The sequence below is a fragment of the Phyllosticta capitalensis genome (assembly GCF_038381095.1).
Source record: "Phyllosticta capitalensis strain CBS 128856 chromosome Unknown BKA78scaffold_14, whole genome shotgun sequence".
Taxonomy (NCBI): domain Eukaryota; kingdom Fungi; phylum Ascomycota; class Dothideomycetes; order Botryosphaeriales; family Phyllostictaceae; genus Phyllosticta; species Phyllosticta capitalensis.
Window position 1 is genome coordinate 335,931 of NW_027117452.1, and position 24,263 is coordinate 360,193.

Here is a 24,263-nt window from a genome sequence, read left to right on the forward strand (position 1 = left end):
CTCACCCACTTTCAACAGCCAGACTGTGCGAAGTCCGAGGAGTACACCCGCACGTGTGTCGGCCGCACGAGCTCCAGTCGGAGGAGATTGTTGGTATGTTCACTCAGTGACCAGAAGTGTCCATCGGTTAATCACTGCTACAGAGAACGGGATGATCGGTATCCGTATCTTCTTTCGACATGCTGCTGTAACACTGGTGGATAATGGGGATGGGGTGGGACGAAGGACCCGTTTGTGTTTGTTGCGAGCACAAGCAACGACCTGGCTTGGGCGACACCTCTGGGGATATAGATTGCCGTAGACCCCTCCATTCAATACACGCGTTATTTGAATCTTTCTGAATCTTCACACTTTGCGTATACATTTAATGCTCTACATCTGATACAGTGCTCAGGGATCGTTCGTATAAAATCTACGATCGGGAATACGGAGCAAACTGCAAGATACTGTAGAGCCAGGCTGTCCCATGGTCAGCAGCGGCTATGTACTACGGGCTCTAGGCATGTGTCGTCCCTCGCCGTTTCGGTTCGGTCTGGTCCTGCTGGTCGACGGTCTGAGAGTTAGGTTGAAACAGAAAAATGAGCGGACACGTCTTGGTCTTCGGAACATAGGTTTTGTTCGTGGAAGAAGGTCATTCTTGAAGACAATGCCGGGGAAGGCCACTCTAGCAAACTAATCCAACGTCGAGTACTGCTTTGCGTGTATCTCAGAATCCAAGACGTTTTTCTGTACCTAATCCTCCACAGCGGCCATGTGACCGCCAAAGTCTTCCGCTGGGCGGCAGATGGCGTGCTCGGTTCTGGTCCGGGAATCTCCCGATGCCATCTCCTGGACGACCTCTTTACCTTTTGCTCGCCGCCTGAGCTCTTTGTTCCATCTATCACTCATCACCTCGCCATCCCTTCTGGCAACCCATATCGAGCACATCGACGTGTTTTGTCATCTCTTCAAGAATTCCTGCAACCAGTTCCAGACGATTCATCATCAGTGCATCCACAATGCCCACCCATCCGCGTCGCTTGCTGTCACAGCAGCATCCTCAACGACAAGGAAAACTAGACCTGATCAAGTCCATTGTTCCCGCGGCCACCTCTCTCGCTACTCAGCCCAGCGCGATTACGACCAACAGTAAGTACATAAAGCATCCTTCAAACGCTGAACAGGGTTCTAACAGCTGCGTAGGCAACTATGCGAGTCCCGGAAAGCAGCTTTTCGGAAATTCTCAAGCGCGTGCGACAAACGTCGTCATTGCCGGCCTTGAGCCCAAGACCAGTTTTGCTGCCCGCTCCGACAAGGACCACAAGGCCAAGTCCAATGGCGAGCTCATGAAAGATCTACCTACAGGCCTACATGATCGCTGACAGCCACTCAGCCAAGCAGGCTCCCTCGACAAACCATGTCATGGGTAACTCCAGGCCGCGCGGTACCCACCCCGTCCAGCCTGGTCTCGATCTTGGGCCCGCTTCTCGCAGCGTCGGCCATTCCAACGGCTGGGAGATAGCTGAGGTCACTAGGCTTTCGACCAGGGTAACGAGCTTCGGCACTATCGTCCAGACTCGCGTTCAGGACTTCACTGTCCGTGCGAGGGCTGAGAACAGCCGGATGGTTGCCCCCATTCCGCAGCAGATCGAGATCAACAGCAGTGCATCCGCCATCGCTACTCGGGTTTCCACAGGGTTCTATCGTCATCAGGAAACCAAGGGCCAAGGTACAGAGCTTCAGCAACAGCACCACGGCAAAGGACAGCTCGGAGCAGCGCACCTCAGCCTCTGTCGCCCTCAAGATCTTGGTCATCATCCCGCAGAACCATTGGCGGATGGTAAGTACGCCGGATCTCCGTTCTTCGTCTCTCATATGGTCGCTAACTTTCTCCAAGCCAACAGGCTTGCTCTGTCCACGCATGCCGTCAACGACAACAACATCAAAGCCTATGTTGGAGGGGTCACCCGCGCTCACGTTGATGTCCCCTCTCGCATCCAGGCAAAGACCCATGGAAAAGAGCTTGGCCATCCCCGAGGGTCGAAGACGGCGGTCCGCAACGCAAGCGCCACGAGCTCTGGCACCATCGTCCCTCTCAGGCCCAAGAACACCACTGTCAGGGAGGAGTCCCACATGCGCGGCCCTTCCGGTCTGAACACCAGGCCTCTCTTCAACACACCAGCTGTTCACCGGCCGAAGACGCCCGCCGCCCCGAAGAAGAAAGTTCAACGCTCGGTTTCCAACGAGACGCAGAAGACCGTGGTTGCCTCCAAGATCCCCGCTGAGCCCCCGAAGTGCAGTCAAGGCAGAGTCAGCCGCAGCACTGTCTTCCGACTGTTTCCCGGCCAAAAGATAGACGGAAAGTACTAGTTCAAGTCCCACGATGACGTTTCAAAATCTCATGAACGAGCTTGGAGAACGGAATGTGCCTTCCCCGTCGGGGTACTTGAGCCCGGTTGGACATCCGTTTTGGACTTTTGATTCACTGTTCCTCCTGCGCACATATGAGATAGTCTCATTCCAACAGGGAACGGCTGACCTGATGCCGGATGCATTGGTCGAATGCTGTGTACTTATATAGAAACTTCAGAGTGGAGCAATGCACGGAAGTACTTGGATAATTGAATTCAGATTTTGCTTCCAAACGGAAGCACCATTACAATGCGGATGGGTCATTCAGCAATTTTCTCAAGGGGAGCTAACATTCGAGATGCACGATTCACTGTAATACCACAGAAGCATATCCATGAATCCGCGTTGTACAATTAGACATTGATTTTCTGCCTACTTTGTACCGCCCCTTCCTTCGGGCGACAAAGCCCTTTGTTAAAGTTTTTAACACAACTCGACATCTAAGTCTCACTTGAAGATCTGATGAACCGGCCTTGTGATTGCCATGAGATTGCCTGCAGGACGACGGGCAGACATGGCGTGCTCGGTGTGGTCCGGAAATCTCCCGATGCCATCCGGTCTCCTCTATGGCTTGTTTACAATTCTTCCTTTCCACCTCCCATCACCTCATCCTTTCCTTTCCATCTTCTGTCATCTTGGACATTGCCTCATCTCATCATCGCTTTCCAAGGATGTCCGACCCTCGACACGCGATGCTTCAGCATCCAAAGAAGAAAGAAAAGGTCGACCTTATGAAGCAAATGGTTCCTGGAGTGCAATCGCTCGCTGCTCATCCCGGCACGACCATGACCAGCAGTGAGTTCATGAACCGTCCATAGGTTTCACGCAGTCTCTAATGGCCAAACAGCTAGGGAGCTCTCCTCTGGCAAGCAACTGTTCAGTATCTCCGGCGCGCGCACCACCAACGTTCTCCTGGCTTGCCTTGAGCCCAGCGCCGGCGCCACCTCCGTTGAGGGACATTCCAATGGTAAACTCGTGAAGCATGAATCCGGAGTCATGCGTGGTTTCTGATAGCCTTCTAGCAAAGATCTCCCGTCGCAAGCAGCTTTTTAGCAACCCCGATGCCCGTACCACCAACGGTGTTCTCACCAGTCTCGAGACAAAGACCAGTGGTCAAAGCATGAACATCGCCGGCCAATCCCCAGTCTGGGAGGTCGTTGAAACCACGATGCTTTCCACCCGCGTCACCAGCTTTGGCACTATTGTTCAAACCCGTGTCAAAGACTTCATTGTTCGCGAAAGGATCCCAAACGGCCACCAGGTTGCCTCCGCTCCGAACTACTTCAAGATCAACAACAATAAGCAAGCGAGCGCCTCCCACTCTGAGAAAAAGCCTGCCATCGTTATCCTCCCGCAGCAGGAGGCCAAGGGAGGTAACGCTCTGCGTCAGCCGCAGGCCCCTGACAAAGTACAGCCTGAAGCAGTCCAGATGGGCCCCTCTTGCCCTGTGGCTCCCTCCCGTCCTCACGGCGCGTTGATGAGCAGTAAGCACCCATCATACCCGAACCGAAAATCCCTGCTGTAGCAGCCTACTGTCTTCCGGCGAAAGGGCTCGGTTCCAACAAGCATACCTTGCGCAACGACATCAAGGCTTCTGTCGCAAATGTCACCAGCGCGGCCCGCCTTCAGCGCGGAGCCTCAATTACCCACGTTCCCGGCCCTGGCCTCCGTTCAGACCCTCATGGCAAGACCGATTGCTACTTCTCGGGTTCAAAGACGGCGGAAAACCAGGTGCGCAGCACGAGTGTCACAAGCTCTGGTACAGTCGTTTCGTACAAGCCGGCGATGCCAGTTGTTCAGACGAAGGACAACGGCCACCGCCCTTCCGGTTTGGTGACCCCAACCCTCATTTCGCAACAGCAAAAGATGCCTGCTGCCCCTAAGAAGAACTAATGCCGCCGCACCTTTGGTCTGAAAGCCAAGACTCCCTCGATGCCGACTGTCCAGAAGGACGACCTCCTCCGCCCTTCCGGTCCGCTGACTCCAGCGGTCAATTCGCACCAGCCTAAGGTTCCAGCGGCCCCCAAGAAGAACCATGGCGCCCGCACCTCCGTTTTGGATACCAAGGCTCCCAAAATGCCAATCGTCCAGAAGGACGACTTGCGCCGCGCCCCTGTTCTGGCCACCCCAGCAGTCGTTTCGCACCAGCCTAAGACTCCAGCTGCCCCCAAGAAGGCTCATGGACGCCAGGAGTCTGTTCTGGACGAGAAGGCCGCAAGTGGTCATCCTTCCGCTTCTCTTCGTGCTCCATCGCAGGCCGTGACAGTCCTTCTTCGTAGTCCTCCGCAGGCGAACAAGCAACGCTCTGTTTCCAACGAGACCGAGAAGACAGTCCGTCCTTGCAAGGTTGCCAATGCCTTCCCGAAGCGCATCAACGGCAAATTTCGCCGCAGCACTGTTCTCGGCCTTTTTCCAGGCCAGCACCGGCCGGGAAAGTACTAGATGAAGTTCCTTGATGCCTACATCAAAGCTCACGAGTGGACCTGTAGCTCCGACTCGTCATTCCTTGCCCCTGATTGTATACTTGCATTAGTCCGTTGGTCCATTACTCATCACTGTTTGTATGTGAGCTAATCCCATTCGGCGGGGAATAATGGGCCTAGTGCTGCTTGCGTTGTCGTATCGTGATAAATAGAATTCGAGGTGGATCGGCGCAAAGTAGGGCTTTCAAATCATACCTGGGACTTTTTTTCGGTAAAAGGGGACAATTGGGACGCAGTGGGGCGGTGCGTTGTTCTAGGACATTCTGAAAGCAGACAGCATGATGCCTCTACCGTCATGAGCGGGACTGCGAGTATAAAGGATCCACTGTTTCGCTGCAGACACATGCTTCTGAGTTAATATAGACCTCTGGCGAGAAGGGTTTAAGAACAGAATGATAGCTGTAGAGAATTGGATATACATGCTCCCTCCTTTGCACTCCCATTCATTTTCAGGCCAAGAATCCCTTCCTCATTGGAATAAACACTTTCGGATGTTTAAGTCTCGCTTCTAATTTGGATCTGATAAAGCGGCCGTTTGACGGCCAGAGTCTGCGGGACGACGGGCAGACATGGCGTGCTCGTTCTGGTCCGTGCATATTCCAGCTGGACCTCCACCCGTCGCCTTGTTTACCTTTTGCAACTCTATCCATCACCGCACACCTACCTCACCCATCATCCAATCCGTCCTCAACCACATCAATCTTCTTGACATTGCCTCGACCGCTTTCATCATCAGGCTTCTCAAGATGGCCAACCCACGCCGCAGAATCCCCCAGCAGCATCCCGATGAAGGAAAGGTCGATATCATGAGGATGGTCGATCCCCAGCCTATGGCTCCTCCTCCTCTTCCAGCTAGGCTTACAACTGGGGGCACGGCCGATAGTACGCTCATGAACCATCCCCTCAATGCCTGACGCAGGCTGACAGCATTTCAGTGACCAATCCTTCCCCGGGCAACCAGTTGTTCGGAAACTCCCAAGCTCGCGCAACCAATGTCGTCCTTGCTGGTCTTGAACCAAGTACTCGCAGCGCCGCCCCGCTTGTCAACCATCGCGGCTGGGAGATCGTGGAGACGACAACCCTTGCAACCCGTGTAACCAGTTTCGGTACTATCGTCCAGACCCGGGTCAAGGACTTCCACGTCCAGGAGAAGGCAGCCAATGGTCAGCACGTTTCATCTGTTCCTGAGACCCGGGGACGCACAACGCAGATGAACGGCAACGCCAACATCAATCACGAAGACCTCAGCCACGCTTCCCAGCAAGAGGACTTTCCGGTCACCCGCTACAGCGAAATCCGTTCTGCACAGAGCCGCTTGCTGAAGAGAACCGACGCCGCCGCCGCTGCCTTGCCACTGCAGCCGCACACCACCCACGACGCTCGTCGACTCAGCGCCTGCGGCAAAAGCCTCTTGCCGCCCAGAAATGCTCCGCGTCAATCCCAGCTTCACGTCAATGACAAGCTCGAAGGCTCGCACCAATGCCCCTCCCATGCTACCGCTCCTGTTCGCCGTCCCACCGGAGCACTGCCGACTGGTAAGTACTCGGGAACTCCGAATCATGTCTCTTCAATAGCTCGGTATTCTTGCTAACTGTACTTCAGCCAAGCAGCCCATCCCCCACAAGCCGCTCGTCACAAAGCCCGTTATCGGAAAACCCGCCCTCCACAAGCCGCTGACCTCCAAGCCGGGCACGTCGAAGCAGGACCTCCCGAAGCAGGTCATCGCGAAACCGGTGATCACGAAGCCCGTGATCGAGAAGCCCGTGATTGAGAAACCTGTCATCACAAAGCCTGTCGTCCCAATGCCTGCCATCGCCAAGCCTGCCATCGCTAAGCGTACCTCCAACCACCAGAAGATGACTGAGGCATCCGTCAACACCACCCGAGTTGCCAGCTCGGGAACCGTTGTCGGGGTCAAGGACTTGAGTGTCAAGAGGGAGTCCGACGGCTGCCGTGCTTCAATGGCCAAGTCCGACACCTCAAGCATGGGCTCGACCATTCGTCAAGCTTCTGTTGCCAAAATCCAGAGAAGATCCTCCCTTCCGGCCAGGTTACTGGCGGCTTTCCAAAGCGGAACAAGACTAAGTTCCGCCGTGACACCATTCTTGGCCTGTTCCCCGGACACAGCCAGGCCAAAAGAGACTGATTCGGGGCTTCTTACCGATTGGAATGCTCGCAAGGAGGGCGTTCCTGCGGCTTCATTTTGAAGGACCGTCGGAGGAAAGTCTGGATGTCCTTATCTGAGATGGAATGGCGGATTGATATGTCTACTGCCCGAGGGATGATGTGCTTGTGCTAACTGAAGCTCCGCAGGGCTTGGTCAATTGCTCCATGCTCGAACCCTCTTCAAGTCTACTAGTATGATAGATTCAGAATCGGCCAACGCAGGAGCACTGGGCGTCAATAGGATGGGAATTCAAAGATTAAGGCAGTGCAGGACCAACAGCGTAACCACGAGGCAGACACATTGGTCCAGTTGGCGGACTCAGCTTTAAGCTAGCTCGAGGGTGCGCTCAGGATAAGAAACCACGGCAACATCTGCTTCAAAGCATCAGTGTCCGCTGATCTGGATGGAAATGACAAAGGGAGAAGTATGAAATAATTTGCTACACATCAAAACGTCGATCTTGAATTAGTCTATCACTTTGTCTTTGCTGTCTCGTACGTGACTGTAAGCCGCGCCGCGAATGCTTGACTCCATATATATTGTACAGTCAAATTGTCTAATTGGCAGCCGGCGTCGAGCGAAAATCAGGTTTGCGCTCCGGCAGACATGGCGTGCCCGGTGGGGTCCGCGCGTATCCAGCTGGACGTCGTACACCCGTCGGCTTGTTTCCCTTTGCAACTCCACTCATCACCTCCTATACCCTCCATCCTCAACCTCCTTTCAACCCCATCACCATCTCTCAAACCAACCAACCATCCCGTTCCAATCCCATCATCGCTTCGCCAAGATGCCCCGCCCGCATCGCGACTTGCGTCTGAAGAAGCCCCAGAGGAAGGAAACCGTTGACATCCTCAAGATGGTTGCTCCTGGAGTCCCATCCCACGCTCTTCGCGCTCGTTCGAGCTTGACAAATGGTGCGTAAGAATCCTTCAAGCCCCAGACACAGGCTCTGATTGGAACGTAGAAACGCAGTCCTCGCCAGGCCAACAGCTGTTCAGCAATCCCGAAGCACGCAAGATTAACGCCATGCTCTCCGGTCTTGGAACCAGTCCCCGTAGCCTCAGTCCTGTCGACAATTCTCGCGACTGGCAATCGGTCGAAACCATCACCCCTTCGACGCCTTTCATGAGCTTTGGTACCGTCGTCCGCCAAACCCGCACCAAGGACTTCGCTGTCCAGGAGAAGCCGGTCGACCACCGCATTGCTTCGATGGCAGACTTCAACGTCCGTCTCGCCTCCGGGAATGTCACGACCAATCGACCCGACGGGCTGCGTCAAGAGCAGGCTCGGGGCAACGGCAAGGCTGGAGAAGTCAACAACAGTAAGTACATTGATCCTACTCTGCTTCTGTTTAATTTTCTCGTTTAGTCACTAACTGTCTTCAAGCCAAGCTGCCTCCTTTCCCCAAGCACGTGATGACCAAGCTTGTCATCGAGAAGCCGCTGATCCAAAAGTCTGTCATCCCGAACCCGGTGATCGAGAAGCCGCGCATCAACAAGCAGCTGCTCCAGAAGCGGATGATTAAGACGCCGGTGGTCCAGAGGCGGCTGGTCCAGAAGCCGGTGATTCAGAAGCCAGTCATCCCCAAACCGCTTGTTGAAAGGCCAGTCATTCCGAAGCCGGTCTTCCAAAGGCCACTCATCGAGAAGTCGGTCGTTCCCGAGGAGGTCCTCCCCGAGTCGGATATCCACAAGCCAGTCGTCCCCAAGCAAGTTGTCCCCAGGCCGACCAAGCGGGTTGTCCCAACGCCAGTCATTGTCAAGCCTGTGATTCCCAAGCCTGCCGCTGTTGGCTTGGCTATCACCAGAGCTACCTTGAACACCAACATGGGCGCCAGCTACGGACCCGTCGCTCAGACCAAGGACTTCACCATCCATAAGAGTGCTCCTGGCCCCCGCACGTCTGTCTCCGAGACCATGAACCTTAGCGCCGACTACGCCATTCGCCAGGCCCCTTTGCACGCCAAGGCACGCGCTTCCGCGGCCAACAATGTCGACGAGACTCTCTCTTCTGAACAGGTTCCTGTGAAGCACAACCGCGGCAACCTTCGCCGTGACGCTGTCCTGGGCCTATTCCCCGGACAGAAGCAGGGTGGAAACAACTGAATTCAGACCCACTACGCTACACTCAAGGCTTGACTGTGGATTGGAATGCTCAACGCACGAGCATTGCTATGGCTTCGTATCGATGGACAGTCGACCGCAGATTCTGGCTGCATGGATCGAATATTGACATGGATTGGTAGATATCCTACCCGGCTGTTGATGATATCGTGCTGACCCTCGTTGTACAGAATATGGTGAGCAGTTCGATTCTTGCACTGCTCATCATCATATGTAACAGTAGAACAGGTTCAGAGCGAATCGGAGGAGGATCACTGGATACGGAGATCAGTACAGTGCGTTGCAATTAGGTGGCCAAAAGAAAAGAATCATGAAGATCTAGAGGTGGAGGTTGTCCAGCATAGACTTGCGACTGGCACGTCGGCGAAATGGGCAAAACCAACTTTCGACAGCCTCGGGGGTGAGTCCGAGCATTGTCGTCGGTGCCTGGCTATATTACTGTCCCAAATGCTGCATATCGCTTGCACAGGAAACAGCATGGAATAGAATGCTACGCATCAATCAATGGATCCTGAAGTGACCTCTTGCCCGACTGTCTCCCCTGACTCTCCTATTTCTGTGAGATATGCCATGTATGCTTGACTCGTTAAGTATTTTCGCAGCCCAAGTGATCCAACTGGCAGCCGCCGTCGGGTGACTAGCAGGTTTGGGCAGCATGTGCAGGTTTCCCATGACTGTCAGGCACCGCTGCCTTTGGTCCCTTCACACTTCCCGCTTGCCCTTCGTAGCAGGTGGACTTGTGGGCGTCGCGCGGAAGGTACCTCGTGACTTCTTCCGGCCTCGCGGTAGGTAGATAAGCGACTCCCTCCGCCCGCCCACACCTCGCCAAAACAACAACCTCCACGTCCCCCAAAAATCTCAACATCATCACCCGCTCTGTTCAGAAACGCTTCCGTACGTCCTCCAACCGCTTGAAACGTCTGCTACTGTAGTGAGACTCATCAAGCTTGTCGATGGCACAGCTGACAGGATGCAGTCGCCCAAGCGGATCTTGCATTCATCCGGCGGCTTGTTTTGAACAATGCACCTCGCCAGAGGGCATACATCTGGAAATCGTTGCAAGATAGGCGCACCAGGAGCGTCGGGTAAGTCCTCAAATTCTTCCAATCCTACCGTCGCGACCGTCGCCTTTCACTTGCCTTTGCCCGAGAAAGCCTCGTCAACGACAAAAAAAGCAAGCACCCGCGCGACATGCTGATCTGCAACGTCTTTGCGGGCTGCCGGTTTGGTTTTGTCGCGACTGCAAACGCGTCGATGGCAGATTCTACGTGCTTCCGCACCTTTCCACCGCTCATTCTCAAGCCCACGTCGCGATGGATACTGACTTCGTGTTTCAGAGTTTTCGGCGTCTTTGCCTGCGTGCTTGCACTCAAGGACATCAAGGACACCAAGGACGACTACGAGCAGATCTCGGAGATGATGAACGGCGGTAAGTCTCAAGCTCTCTTACTTCTACGTCCAAAAGCGCTTGACTGCTCCTTGTCTCTCTGCTTTCTCGCTCGTCGCACATCGCAATGGATACTGACTTCAACAGAGTACTCCGGAGAGGCCATTCGCCAGCGCATCTCAAAGAAAATCAAGAAACCATTCAACACGTCAGTTCCACTTCCAAGACGGGCAACGCCAGCCCCGAGGAGAAGGTTCGTCCAAACTCTCTGGTGACTTCTTGAGACCTCCGTCGCTGACTTTAAAGTAGTGTGAGAAGCCGATGACTGAGGCCACCAAGCCGACCGAGAAGCCTCTGCAGTTCGTCCCGTTTGAACTCCCCGCGAAGAAGCACCCCGTCGCCGCCAAGTGGTTTGCAGCTCGTAAGCTTGATAACACTCCCACCCCCAAGCGCAAGCGCCCCGCTCTTCTTCCTGGGGACCGCGACTCCCTGTTTCCTTTGGACAAGAAGTCCAAGACTGAGAATGAGGCCGAGGAGGTTGACAACTCCCTTGGCGACTTCGAGGAGCCCGAGACCATTTAAGCGAGCGCCTCGCTGTCCACGTCCTGACCGCAGTCTGATGTGGCTGCTGCTACCTTTCCGTCGCCTGCAAGTCACCGACCCCAGTACGCAAGCGGGCGGCCGCTGTTGAGTCTCTGATCGTATTCCTGTACGTGGAAGACTACGACATTGTTTGGGGCAATATGATCACATGACCATGAGTGAAGCTGCACCGTTCTCCACAGATGGCGATGCGGCGACGACGGCAGAGACATCGAAGCAGAACGCATCACTGTTGAGAATGATGCCCACGAGAAGCAGCCCGAGGACACAGCTGACGGCGACTACGTCGATGATAGTCTCGCAGCGACATTTTCACATGAACAAATGTCGTTGAGATAACCGACGACGAGCCTGCCGCCCTCAAGGCTCTCATCGACTTTTTGTACCTAGGAGATTACGACATTACATCTGCGACGGACCACGATATCGTCTTGGACTTCCATCTTCAGGTCTACATCATCGCCACAATCTACGAGGTCCCGGGCCTTCAGCTGATGGCCTTTGAGCGATTCGTCAGACAACAAGAACGTCAACGGACTGATCCTCTACGACACTGCGGCGGCCATCAAATTCCACGAGATTTTACACGAGAGACAGCAACACACTGATGAGACCTTTTGTCACATGCCTGACAACTGTCCATCTCTCGGGTCTCCTCGGCAGCCAATCCAACTTTGGTGAAGTGCCCGCGAAGTACGTCGACCTCAGGACTAAAGTCGCCAAACGATTTTCTGCGTCCCTTCGGTAGCCTTTCCAACTTTGGCGAAGTCCTCGAAGATTACGACAACCTCCGCACCGACGTCGCCAGACGCATGGCTGACACGGCACTCATGACCAATTGTAAGCACTCCTTCAATTCGCCCGATTTCCAAATTGTCCAAACCTAATAACACCCCTCTCAGGCGAAGTCTGAAAGGCGTCTGTGGCACCCAACCTTGGCCCCGACGCCTGTACAATCCGAGCGCATCAGAACCAAGCAGCAGCATTGGATAATCTGTGTGCCTACTCCCACCGGTACTGGGTCTTTTCAGCACTCAATCAATCTCCGGGCTGTTGGCGAAGAGGACCCAGCTGAATGTTTCAAGACTCTGAACAAACAAGAGCTCCAGACATCGCCATCATGTACGAGCTGTGGGACGCTGATCGACAGACGCGTCAAGTCGTGTCGGAAGCAGGTCACTCACCTTGATAAAGAGAAGGAAGTGATCGCGGGGCACTGCGGCGGCGTGATTACAAATTCAACGCCTGTCTGGCGAGTTGGAGGAGTCGAAGGAGAAGCATTGGCAGAGGTAGGAGACAAAGAGGGAAGTAAGAGTCGGTCTGTTGGGTTCAGTTCTTCTTGAGGTCACAATGCTGGTGTCAACGCGGCATCGACAACATGATGGACTTCATGCAGATTGGCAATGGTTGCTTTCAAATACACACTTTCTAAATTCAATACGCCGTCTTCAATCAACGCTCAAGTCCCACACAAGTGCCTGAAATCTCAACTTTTGGTATCTGTTCAAGTTGGAACGTGAGCAAATGCTGCCGGCTTGCAAACGCAAGCAGATGGAACGGCCCTTATAAAGACGGAAATCCCGGCGCAGACGATTGCAAGAGATGGTGTTCAAGATACCAAGGGAGCTGACAGCGTGTCACCGATCGTCGGCGCGAGAGGTAAAGAGGATGGGCGGAATGCTTTTCTATAGATACATTGACCAGCGTGCTGCAAAAGTGCTTCGTATATTCAAAGAGCCACCTACGCTTGAAATTATGTGAAATACTTGTACAGTGGAAGCATCCTTTGGTTTGGGTTGCTCGCAACGCCATCCAGCATGGTCTGCGCGTGCGGCGTTGTCGTTGGGGCGACTGCTACGACGGAGCTTCAAGACTTTGCAACACCACAGTTTCCAGCATGGCCACCACCAACCACCCTCATCACTTCAACACGCAATCAAACTGTCAGCCCACCCACAACCACACCAAACACGAAGCAGCTATGCCACCCGCCAATTTCGCTTGCCACAGTGAGACCTCCGTCTTCAGCGATTCGAGTATGAGCAGCTACGAGCCGCCTGTTAGTAAGTCTCAATGGCTTTAGACCGGAGCTTTAGGGGAGCGATTGCTGATGCTACATAGCCTTCTGGTTCTACGAACAAAGGGACTTCCCACCGATGAGGGCCTCCCCACACCAAGCAAAGGCCCGCGTTCCTCGCGTCTGCGCGGCGATCAAGACTTCGCTGAAGCGCGTTGCAACCGGCCATCTTCATGGCAACAAGACGACGAAGCCTAGGCCCCTCAGCAAGATTCGCTCCTTGTTCCCATCGCGTTGCGCGAACAGGACCTGCACGACCTCTGGCACTAGTGCCCTGGACCCCAAAGTCGAACCCTCCTACACTCCACGACCCGGAATGGAGCTGAGCCGGGAGGACGACGACGTCTGACTCCCTGTCCACCATTGCATGGCTTGGAACTTTGGAAAGATGCAGCAGAATAGAGCAGAGTTGGAAGATCAGAATCGAAGAAGGACTCGGTCATTGACCAACAAGATGAACACATTATCCCAGATTTGGCCCAATCTTGTACTATGAACAACCCTTGAAGTGACCATGAAGGTCTTATATTGACACTCGAATGATGTCTGTTCCTCTCATACACTCCTTGATGTTGTACCTCCCTCGCCGCCTTCCAGCGTGGACCGTGCGTGCGGTGCTGTTGTTCGGGCGACGTCTGCGACGGCACTTCAAGATTTTGCAAAGTTTCCAGTATGGCCACCACGAGTCAACCTTGTCCCACGAACATGAAACGAAGCCATCGACACCAACACGACCATACCCAAGAAGCTGACACCATGCTTTCACACCATTTGTCCTGCGGCAGCGAGATCTCCTTCTCCACTACCTCAAGTACATCCAGCTTCGAACCACCCGACAGTAAGCTCCATTGACTTCAGACTTACGCGCAAGGGGGGAGATTGCTAATGACACATAGCTTTCTGGTTCTACGAGCAGACAGAATTCCCTGCCATGAAGACCTGCATCGATCAAGATGGCGACGTCAAGCCTCGCCATCTCCGCGCCTGGCGCGCCATCAAGTCATCCCTGAAGCGCAACACCTCCAGCTCCGCCAGAAACAACAAGACGAACGCTACACTCTTCGGGAAACTTTGCTGTTTCCTCTCCCCTCGCTTCTCTAAGAACGGCCGCGAGAGCTCCGACCCGGTTTCCGAGGACCCATCTGCCAGACCTTCTCGCCTTCCAAGACGCGGCATGGACCTAGACCGCACCGGAGACAGTGCTCTGAACGTCGTTTAAGTCGACACTCTACATTAAGGACCGGTATCTTTTGGATGCGAAGGGACACAAATGACAGGAGGGGTGGTCGAGTGGTCATCCAGGATGGCGTTTTCTTCCAGATGAAAAGCGCGAATGCATTTCCTTTTGCCTTTAGCTCAATCACTTGTGTAGATGTTGCATTCTCCCTTCCAAAACGTGTTTACCTCGTACCCATAAGTAGCGCCCTCATTGTTGAACTTCTCGCTGCTCCTTTCTGCGTGGACCGTGCGTAGTACTATCGCTGCAGTAGCTCTGCTACAGCACTTCGAGATTGTGCCACACCAACGACTCCAAGATGGCAGCAACCAACGACATGCTACCATACCAGCCCAACAAGGGTACCATCGGTCTCGACAAACCCAAAAGGCCGACCGCGGCCGATCAAGAGTCGACCATCGCGCGCAGCGCCGATCATACGTCTCGCTCCTTTCATGGCGGTACCGAGCACGACAGGGTCATGGCAGCTCCCGAGGCCTTCGGCAGCAGTGTGTCTTCTTTCTTCAGCGACTCAAGCTCTAGCAGCTTCAGAGCCCCCGACAGCAAGTCCCCAGACCTCATACGCATGCACGGATGGAACTATGGCTGATCAGACACAGCTTGGTGGTTTTACGAGCAAAACGAGTTTCCATCCATGAGGAGCTCCCCGGATCAAGAATTGAAGCCGCGTCACCTCCCCGCGTGGAGGGCCATCAAGGCCTCTCTGAAGCGCAAGATCTCAGGCCACGCAAGTGACGACAAGAGCAAACCCGGATTCCTCGAAAAGCTCCGCTTCTTCCTCCGCTCTCGCTTCGTCAAGCACAACCGTAAGACCCCCGAGGCTGTAGCCCAGGATATCAGCGCTGAATCCCTACGCCAGCCGAGATACGGAATGGAGCTAGACCGCACCGTTGATGTTGGCTCAGAGGACGGGTAGCCTTTTGGTGCTAGACGAAGTTCTGGGAATAGAGAGAGCAGGCTTAGACGATTGGATGGGAAGGCGTTTTCTTTCAGACGAATAGCGCAAATGTACTGTCTTTTGCCTTTGGCCAAATCACGTGAATACGTATTATGTTGTCCCTTTTAACACGTTTATACCTAGTATTTACCATGCTGGTTCTAGAGTTCTGACGGCACCTTCCTGCGTGGTTCGTGCACGCGATGCTGCCGGGCTCCCACGCCGGTGCCTGCAGCACTTCGAGATTCTGCCACGCCGGCGACGCAGATTTGGACAGCATCCACCAATATCTTCCTGCCCTCATGCAACCAAACCAGCACAACGATTGCAGCGCGCATCTCACCAATTCCTTCTCACGCGACATCATGGAATCTGTTAACGGCTCCTGCAACAGCTTGATTTCATCCTCCAGTGACTGGAGCACGAGCAGCTTCATGGCACTGAACAGTATGTCCTCAACCCTTTCGATCGCTACCGACAGGTCGATAGCTAATACAACACAGCATTGTGGTTCTACGAGCAGAGAGAGTTCCCACCAATGCAGAGACCGCTCGATCATGATGTCGGGCACAAGCCTCTTTTCGTCCGCGGCCGAAGGAAGATTAAGGCTTCGTTCAAGGGCCTTGCAGGCCGCCATGTTGAGAACTGCAAATCTGCGTTCCTCAACAAGCTGCGCTCGTTTCTACCCTCGCGCGTCTCAAAGAAAAGTTAGAAGATCTCCGACATTGCCGCCGAACGACCTTGAGACCTGAACTTCGAACCGTCCTACAATCCAATAAACACCATGGAGGGCTATCCCGGAGGCTTGGGTCCTCTAAATGTCTGTTCCACGACACATTTCTCGTCTCTCCCGTCGTCCGTCTCTCTTCCATCTCCCAACACCATCTCCAACATCATCCTCATTATCGCATCATCTCTTCTGTCGACCCGTATCAAGTTCTCTTCGCGCCTCCACCTCCGCACCTCTGTCTTCTCGTCTCCACCTCGGTGCCGCCGCCGCCGCCTTCGCGCTGCTGTCTCCGACCGGCCCATCTTGCTGGCCCCGAACCTGCCATCCCTGTGACTCCATAGGGCCTCTGCGCCACACATAGTCGTGACGAGGGGCAAGGCTACGTCGCTGCCGATGGGCGTCCGTGTTGGACACGGCATACCGCGTTGGTCAAGCGCTGCATCACCGGTCGATTCATCATGCCCAACCGCAACCACTCTACTGACGCGGGCGCCATTCTGAAGACGACCAGCGTCCCAACGGACCATGGTTTCCGTGCCAGGTGTCGCTCATTTTCGACGCCAGGAAGGCGCAAGCTTGACAGTGCTGGCTCGGGCGGCGGAGGTTGGGCCTCCTGAATGGTGGGCTTTTTGGGACATACGAACGAAGAACAGATGGAGTATAGTTCGAGAACTGGCTCGTAGACTGCGTTGTGCTATTTTTCTATGCGTCAAACGCTCCTCTGTGTATTCGAAATGCCCCGTACGAACTGCCGCGATGCCTTCAAGGGTGGAGCGTGCGCTCGAGGTTGTCGCCCTCGTTGACTTGTGCTGGAGCAGCACTTCAAGATTCTCCACCAACGTCTTCTCCGCCACGATTGGAGCACACCAACGCAACCATGTCCTCAGCGAGTTCCTCTTGCAGTAGCGAGGTGTCTTTATCCACCGATTCGAGTTGGAGCAACTATTGCCAGGACCACCACCGCAGTCAGCAGCCACACCCTTAGAGCCATTCGCGAATCAAAGGCTGATATGATACAGGAGCAACGTTCTACGACCAGACCAGCTTTCCTCCCATGAAAGAATATACGGACCGGAACCAAGAGCCAAGTCGCACGCTCAGCTTTTCCGTCACGTCAAGACCAAGTCAACGCGTTTCGAAAGGCTTCGTTCCATTATCCTCCCTACTGGCCATGCAGGGAACTGCGAGAAGGCATCCAACAGCCGCTGAACGACATTCAGACCTCAGTGTTGAACCGTCCCACATCCCGCGACACGGAGCGGAGCTCAGCGGCTAGACTGGAGTCCCCTGAATGTCTCTTCCACAGTATACTTTTCGTTGAGTGCAAGGCTGGCTTAGCAGCATACGGGACCGTCTTGAATGGTGGCCTTTCTTGAAGATGCGAAGAGAAGAGCAGATGGAGTACTTGGAGGGACTGGCCCGTAGACCGCCTTGTGCTTTGCTGCGCGTCAAAAAAAGTTTTCCGTACATTTGAGGTCCTTCACATCCTATAATTTTATAATTGCCCTGTATGCCTGTCGCTCCTGCCTTGTGCGGTCTGCCGCGGTGCCTTCTGTCGTGGACCGTGCGTTCGATGTCGTTGCTCTGGCTGCCCTCCGCCGACGACGTCTTCTCCACCACCATCCGCACAACCAAACGCTGCGATAGCCTCCACCAACTCATCTTGCAGCAGCGAGATGTCCTTCTACAGCGGATCGAGCTGGAGTGGCTTCTCCCATGACTACAGGAGTGAGTGCCGTTCTCTCTGAGCCCACAAATGTGCAGACCGAAAGCTGATGAGACCCAGGAGCCACCTTTTACGAACAGGTGGACTTTCCACCGATGAGAGAACCCGCGGGCCAGGACCGAGAGCCCAGTTGCGCGCGCATCTGGAAGCGCGTCACGCGCTCGCTGAAGCGCCGCGCGGCTGGGCTCTTCGGACGCCTCAAGATCAAGTCAGGTCGCCTCGACACGCCTCGCTAGGTCTGCCCTTTGGATTTTCAAAGACCGGACCTTCGACTTGAGCCCCAGCCATGGGCTCCTTCAGACCGACCTCCGCAGTTGAATTGTCTTGTTTTCAATATTTGTATTTCTGGGGCTGAAAAAGGGGCACACACACAGCGGAGGGGAGGTGGAAGATGAGAATGGCAGGGTGGCTTCTTTCTTGAAATGGAAAACAACCATGCATTGTTCACTGGGCCCAGCAAAAGCATGCTCAAACAAGTAACACGCAAGTGATAGAAAATGAATTTGTTTTGCCTTATTCCGGCTAGAAGCTTGCATTGAAAGGTCCTGCACTAGCCCTTTTGGCAGAACGTGATGGTCGAAAACGCAGACTGTAGGAATACATGCTCAAGATTTGAGGGTGCACAGGTAATATTTGAATACCGCTTCCAATGGTCAAACCGAACTTGATCGCCTCCGCTGTGATACAGTTCTGTTGAGCTCTTATAATGTGGTCTTTGCACTTCTTCCTTAGGCGCTCCAATGCATGGCTTGCTGTTTTTGAAGTTCTGTCCTCGCCCGCTCATCAGCCTCGCACCACCATCACCACCCATCTTGAATCATTCATCGTCGTGCGCCCTGGTCGGAAAACCAAATACAACCTGCTTCTTCGAGCCGGCTCCAAGACGTCACCTGCAAACATCCTGATTTCGGCCACGAGCTAGACGACGAACGCGGAGTAGGCTCGCGTCGCCTTGCTTGGAATGAAGGCTCAGCGCGAGCCCACGGCAGGCCATGGCACCATGTACATTGATTTTTCGACGAAACGTACACAGCTGCCTCTCGCGGGGAGGAACTCATGTGCGCACGCTCTTCCAGCTGGAAGCAGTACAATTTTGGCTGGCTCGACTCAGCGCACGTGTCGACAGCGCAAGAAGGCGTCCACCAAGTCACTTGAAGAGGAAGCAAAGCAACTGGATGGAACTGCCGCCAGATAGAAGGGGCGTGATTTGTGGCCCTGAGGAGCACTCGACTAAGCGCAAGTATCCTCATGCGTCAAAAGACGAATGACTGACGTGCTATCACAGACACCTCTGGCGAATGACTCCTCCTCACCCCAATGGAGGCTCGCAACAGACACTTCGACACCGTTGGCCTTCTCTCCATAGCCAAGTCGACAGGCCTCTACCTCTGTTTCAAGTGCCCGGACAAGATGTCCAAACAGCAAGCATCGGCTGCTTTCACAACAACGACACACCGCGCACCCGGGCGACATTTTCACGTCAAGGTTGACATCCAGATGCGCTCTCAATCTGCCACCGATGAGGATCTTTTGGCCCTTAATGACGGTCACAATACTTCCCCACGAGACGCGTTCCCGTTCGTCCTCCTTTTCAAGGACCAGGCTTCCCCCTCTCTCGAGCAATTCCGCCACTCGATACACCTGGCCATCAAGACTCCGCTCCGGAAGGGGCCCACCAACAACAATCATAAGAGGCAGAAAGCTTTGACAAGGTCCGCCTTCGGTACATGGCGAAAGCACGTCTAGAGTTCAGCCGTGACTGACGCTTCGACGGAAGGGACTTAAGGATCCGCGCATCCGCACATCGAGAGCAGGCACCAGGAATAGTTTCTCTTCCGGCAAGTGAAAGGCCTGGGTTCCAGGGCTAGAAATTGTTCGAGATCGGCATCCGCCGCATGTCAAATCTCGTGGTCAACCCAGCCTCCTACGCGCATCTGCTTTGTGAAACTTTGGCAAATTGTCCGCAACAACCCTTCATTAGCATGATCTGTGCAATTCTTGCGCGCGCCAGACCGTGAAGATTGAAAGACCGGGCAATACCCTGGTCGAGATGCGTGCTCCTCGCGAGCAAGCTCAGTCTCCCAACATCTCGAAAGCCAACAAGAAACCCACGTAGTATGATTCGACTGTCCTCCCGACTCATCAAGCGCTAAGAAGCCGCTTCCGAGGACAGTCTCTCCCGCACCAATTCCGGCAGCATCTAGGACCAAGACCCAGGCGTCAATCTCCGCGAGATGACGAAGCTGGATCCAACTCCCGACCGGAAGAGCCTTGGCCATTCGCTTCGGACAAGGGCATGCGTTGCTCGCCAGGCCTCTTCGCTCCGCTAACATCCCAAGCACGATGGCGAGGTAGTCTGTAAGCAAGACCTTCAACTCTTCCCATCCACAATATGTACACCACGTACGACCTCGATGGTGCTGAGAAAGGACGCTAAGTACGAGCTCAGACTTGTCTTTGACCGCTCTTCCACTAACGATGGAGCATCATTTTCTATGATCTAAACGCTGTTCCCAGCGGTTCCGGACGATATCCGCGGCACGGCTCCTCGAGTCACCCGTTCAGGTAGGCCTCTGCCTCGGGCCCGTACACACACTGCTTCCAAGCTTACAACGAGATTCGTCTTTCAAGTCTTCCTGGCGAAGAGCCGCAGGGGCGGGGGATTCGCGGAGTCCGGATAGAAATGGGACAGGCTTCATGGGCACAATTGACTTGTGGGAAGGAGTTAGACAATTTCAGAGCATTGGAGTGTTGACTGCGATCAAAATGGAAGCGGGAATTTGCGCATGCTGACCGTAGTTGGATTCGCGGAGACCAGCGCCGAGAAAGCTTGACATCACAGAGAACCAAGGGCAAGGGTGTTTTGGAAAGCAGGCTGAAATTGGGACATTTTTGGTAGCGTGTCGGATGATTGGATTGGTCTTGGCCCCTTGTTCTCCGCTTTCTGTCAAGAGAGAGAGTTCGTGGTACATCGCATGAAGAATTACTCATCCGCATCTGTGCAGAGGACCATCGCAGGAAGAAACGCGTGTCTTGGCATCAGTCCGTGCAGTCACTGCTGCGTTGCCCGGCAGCGTAGTCACTCCCACACACTTGGACATCTCAGCCCACAACATCCTTTTCCAGTTCTACCAACATTAATCCCATCCTCCATCATGCATCCTAATCTCTCCCGAGATCATTATTTCGCACTGGGAATCAACCCATCGGCAACTGCTGCCGAGATCATTCTTGCGGCGGAGCATCAGACCATCAAAACCGAAGACGCCTGCCATGCTCTCCTGCAGATTCGCAACCATCAAGAGCAGATTTCCGCCAAGGGACCTGAATTCAATCACCAGAACATACTCTCTTCTGCCCTTGCCATTCTCAACGTCATCGCAAAGGACGACACCATCAGCAGTAAGCGCATCCGTCCGCCTCCGGCTACTCTCGGTGCTGAAAAATCGCTAACCTCTACCAGCCGAGACACACAATCAGACCGTAGTCTTGCCATCTGATCTCGAATGCGGTCATGATGTGATGAAAAGAGCTCCTGCTTTGAATGTACCTGGCGAAGACAATGTCAACATCGCGCCCCCGGCCAACGGCGGCTGTCAACCTCCGCGCAAAACCCTGAATCGCGATACGTCCACATTCGTAAAGACAGGAACAATGCAGTCCATGTTCTCAAACCCTCTTGCAGGAACCAAGTCGACCCTTGTCTCCTGTGAGGTATCCCCTGCTGGCCCCGACGACAACTTCGACTCTCTCCCCAGTCGCAATGGCCTCGATTCGCCTCATGAGACCTTCAAGCTGTCTCTTACTTCTGAGAATTCTTGTGGCTTCGACATGATTCCGCTCTGGCGCAAATTGCTCGAAGCAGCTTACGAGCACGTCAAATTCTTCCTACCTCGCCGCGACAACGCGACCCCTAGAGATCTCTCACCATTACCCGAAAAGGGATCGACAGCGTATGACGAAATTCAACTGCCTATTCAGGAAGAGGATGTCCCAGAGGGTGTCTCCATTCGAGACATCCTCAAGCGCTCGCGTGGCAACTTCTACCGTCGAAGTGTTTTTGACATCTTCCCGCGCAAAACCCAATACTCCGAACCAAAGCTCTATTCGCAGTGAGCAAGAGGATTGAAGTGCGAACAAACTACACGTCGAGAAATCAATGGTCTGGCGGGCAGGGCAATCCTACACAGGAGCACTCTTTGCCTCTCCGTCGACCCTGTAAGCCGGCTTCGGGACCCAAAGCAGCCCTTCAGTACCCCGATTGTCACACACAAGGAAATGGGGATAGTGTCTCAAAACCATGGTCTACAGTCTTCTAAAGATGGGGTCTGAGTATTTGCAAAGAGATAAGGCAGGCACTGTGTAAGAGCCTGATCAGCATCCAAGTCTCCGAAGCATTAAATACTGATGTTCGCAGGTCACAGCTCCGGCTTGGACAGCAATGGTCATGAGAACGGCAACATCAATAATACTTAGCTTTCACAACGGCGGTGGCTTTGTCAAAGGCGGAGGCAAGAGTCATGCGAGTACGAGAAGATATCTGCACCGTTGTTGACGGAATGTAGAGTAATTACTGCCCGGATGCGGGATCGGAATCGGTCGCAATAGTTGAGAATTGCAAGCGTGTTGGAAAAAGGCATGATCCAAGAGCAGTCCTTGTGGCGGCTTCGAATGCCGGCATTATCGATAGCAAGGACTGCCCACCCAATGTGAGCGTCCTGAATGACATTTTCTTCTTGTCGAGTGGAGAGTCAAGAAATCATTTTGTCTTCAATCTTTCTTCAAAGCTCTGAAGAAGAAGAGCTTCTTCCAATTGGAAGAATCCGTCCGTTAGATGAGAATGGTCAAACAGCATTGATACGCTGGGCAAAGGAGCAAATGGAAACCAGTTCGGTACACAAGATGGAGCTGAAGTGGAATATAAGGATGGCTCAGTGTTAATATCCTTCGGCGAGCACTTTGCTCCTTCAAAGATGGCCCGTGCACATATTGTTCGAGTGCCTCAAGCGCCGATGTTGTCCACTTTCCGTCCTCGCCCACCTTCAAGCTAGCGGCAGCAACATGTCTTTTGAATCAATCACGATAGGTCCCAACGAACATCACCCCGTTCACCTCGATTTTGGAAGTAGCTCCCGTGCTCCCCCGGCGAACGCACCCCCTGCAGTATACCGCAACACCACCACGGGTCAGTGCAACCGTGCCGCTTTGCTCAACATGCGCGACGAAAACTACGGAGCTCAAGGTCGAGTCGCTATCAACAGCAATACGATCGACATGTCCAACCCCAAGGGCTCCCCGTGCGTCGCAGAAGAAGGCGCTGCGAAGAGTAAGCATCTCCGTGGTTCACAGTTTCAATGGCTGACGATTGTGAGCAGCGGGCAACGGAGACGATATCGTCCATTCCACTTGGGCTTTCGGCAACAATATTCCCATCTTCCAGCAGTCAGGACATTCCCTTCGATTGAAGACCATGGGCAAAACCGTCAAGCATCGCGCATCTACCTGGCTTGGACAGAAGGACGCATCCCGTGGCACTTGGACTTCTCTACTTCGCTCACTGGAGGAGAACGGCATCCACCCGACTATTCCACCCCAAGAAGAAGACGGACTTACCGCTGTCCGGCGGAACGCTTTCGAAATCAGCCGCAAGCATCACATCGCCGACGTGACCCCCTCCATGCCACGCAACGCTTTCGAGATTCCCCACGCGCACGCCCAGGTTCACAACACTGCCACCTCTACCGTTCCTGTAAACCGCGCTGAAGTCAATATCCCCATCCGCAAATTCTCGTCAAGCCGCGATGCCACAACTCTGACTTCCTTGCCGGCCCTTGCGGAGCACACCTGATCCAACACTGAGCGAGCTAGCCATGATATGGCCGCGGATACCAACAAGCCTCTCCCAAAGCTTTCTTTCCTAGTGGGTCCTCGACGCCTTTGGGCCTCAGGGCTGAGACGAACCCCTGAAAATTCCCCTGGAGGATCCGCCGACCTTACACTCCCTTTCGAGTGCAGCAGACAGGTCGATTCCTACTCCACCACTAAGGTTGAGAATTGAGAGGATTGGACCACCTGATATTGGCAGCGGAGCATGTTGGTGGACCATGGATGAATGCCATGCAAATATGCCTCCTCTAGACTGTTGTGAACACGGTCTTTTGCAATGCTTTCTTTGAAAATGAATACTTTATGGAGCAGTCGGGGTATTGCTTCCAGTATATTTGATAGTGAATGCTCAAATTTGGTCGACCATACTATTGTGTCACGACATGGGCTGGTCTCGTTCGTTTTGAACTTCGAACTTGACGCCCCGTTCGATCGTTGGGTAGTTGCCACAATGTAGTTAAGCGTTCTCTTCCCACGGATCTGCTCGACACTGCGGGATGCAACCAGACTTTTGCC

General features: G+C 54.0%; 11 protein-coding genes across 11 annotated transcripts; all 11 read left to right on the forward strand.

Annotated features, from left to right (window-relative positions):
• Window positions 1–998: 998 nt before the first annotated feature.
• Window positions 999–2,349, forward strand: BKA78DRAFT_300746 (uncharacterized protein; the record flags this gene model as incomplete). Its single annotated transcript, XM_066887269.1, has 3 exons — window positions 999–1,128; window positions 1,183–1,309; window positions 1,365–2,349. The coding sequence occupies 3 exons, from the start codon at window positions 999–1,001 to the stop codon at window positions 2,347–2,349; spliced, it is 1,242 nt and encodes a 413-aa protein (XP_066738264.1).
• A 713-nt stretch (window positions 2,350–3,062) lies between these two features.
• On the forward strand, window positions 3,063–4,284 carry BKA78DRAFT_357896 (uncharacterized protein; the record flags this gene model as incomplete). The annotated part of the gene is made up of 4 exons (XM_066892312.1): window positions 3,063–3,186; window positions 3,239–3,358; window positions 3,414–3,875; window positions 3,941–4,284. 4 exons carry the CDS (start codon window positions 3,063–3,065, stop codon window positions 4,282–4,284), a joined length of 1,050 nt encoding a protein of 349 aa, XP_066738265.1.
• Window positions 4,285–4,323: 39 nt separating this feature from the next.
• On the forward strand, window positions 4,324–4,833 carry BKA78DRAFT_357897 (uncharacterized protein; the record flags this gene model as incomplete). Its single annotated transcript, XM_066892313.1, has 1 exon — window positions 4,324–4,833. One exon carries the CDS (start codon window positions 4,324–4,326, stop codon window positions 4,831–4,833), a length of 510 nt encoding a protein of 169 aa, XP_066738266.1.
• A 610-nt stretch (window positions 4,834–5,443) lies between these two features.
• BKA78DRAFT_300748 (uncharacterized protein) lies at window positions 5,444–7,081 on the forward strand (the record flags this gene model as incomplete). Its single annotated transcript, XM_066887270.1, has 3 exons — window positions 5,444–5,756; window positions 5,810–6,409; window positions 6,477–7,081. The coding sequence occupies 3 exons, from the start codon at window positions 5,444–5,446 to the stop codon at window positions 7,079–7,081; spliced, it is 1,518 nt and encodes a 505-aa protein (XP_066738267.1).
• Window positions 7,082–7,828: 747 nt separating this feature from the next.
• BKA78DRAFT_357899 (uncharacterized protein) lies at window positions 7,829–11,133 on the forward strand (the record flags this gene model as incomplete). Its single annotated transcript, XM_066892314.1, has 7 exons — window positions 7,829–7,955; window positions 8,006–8,362; window positions 8,428–9,132; window positions 10,141–10,249; window positions 10,502–10,593; window positions 10,701–10,804; window positions 10,861–11,133. 7 exons carry the CDS (start codon window positions 7,829–7,831, stop codon window positions 11,131–11,133), a joined length of 1,767 nt encoding a protein of 588 aa, XP_066738268.1.
• Window positions 11,134–13,051: 1,918 nt separating this feature from the next.
• On the forward strand, window positions 13,052–13,580 carry BKA78DRAFT_300751 (uncharacterized protein; the record flags this gene model as incomplete). The annotated part of the gene is made up of 2 exons (XM_066887271.1): window positions 13,052–13,217; window positions 13,276–13,580. 2 exons carry the CDS (start codon window positions 13,052–13,054, stop codon window positions 13,578–13,580), a joined length of 471 nt encoding a protein of 156 aa, XP_066738269.1.
• Window positions 13,581–13,987: 407 nt separating this feature from the next.
• BKA78DRAFT_300752 (uncharacterized protein) lies at window positions 13,988–14,450 on the forward strand (the record flags this gene model as incomplete). Its single annotated transcript, XM_066887272.1, has 2 exons — window positions 13,988–14,069; window positions 14,128–14,450. The coding sequence occupies 2 exons, from the start codon at window positions 13,988–13,990 to the stop codon at window positions 14,448–14,450; spliced, it is 405 nt and encodes a 134-aa protein (XP_066738270.1).
• Window positions 14,451–14,766: 316 nt separating this feature from the next.
• BKA78DRAFT_300753 (uncharacterized protein) lies at window positions 14,767–15,384 on the forward strand (the record flags this gene model as incomplete). The annotated part of the gene is made up of 2 exons (XM_066887273.1): window positions 14,767–14,956; window positions 15,062–15,384. 2 exons carry the CDS (start codon window positions 14,767–14,769, stop codon window positions 15,382–15,384), a joined length of 513 nt encoding a protein of 170 aa, XP_066738271.1.
• A 224-nt stretch (window positions 15,385–15,608) lies between these two features.
• On the forward strand, window positions 15,609–16,117 carry BKA78DRAFT_357903 (uncharacterized protein; the record flags this gene model as incomplete). Its single annotated transcript, XM_066892315.1, has 2 exons — window positions 15,609–15,852; window positions 15,909–16,117. 2 exons carry the CDS (start codon window positions 15,609–15,611, stop codon window positions 16,115–16,117), a joined length of 453 nt encoding a protein of 150 aa, XP_066738272.1.
• A 4,899-nt stretch (window positions 16,118–21,016) lies between these two features.
• BKA78DRAFT_300755 (uncharacterized protein) lies at window positions 21,017–21,977 on the forward strand (the record flags this gene model as incomplete). Its single annotated transcript, XM_066887274.1, has 2 exons — window positions 21,017–21,263; window positions 21,325–21,977. The coding sequence occupies 2 exons, from the start codon at window positions 21,017–21,019 to the stop codon at window positions 21,975–21,977; spliced, it is 900 nt and encodes a 299-aa protein (XP_066738273.1).
• A 945-nt stretch (window positions 21,978–22,922) lies between these two features.
• BKA78DRAFT_357906 (uncharacterized protein) lies at window positions 22,923–23,709 on the forward strand (the record flags this gene model as incomplete). Its single annotated transcript, XM_066892316.1, has 2 exons — window positions 22,923–23,187; window positions 23,237–23,709. 2 exons carry the CDS (start codon window positions 22,923–22,925, stop codon window positions 23,707–23,709), a joined length of 738 nt encoding a protein of 245 aa, XP_066738274.1.
• Window positions 23,710–24,263: the final 554 nt, after the last annotated feature.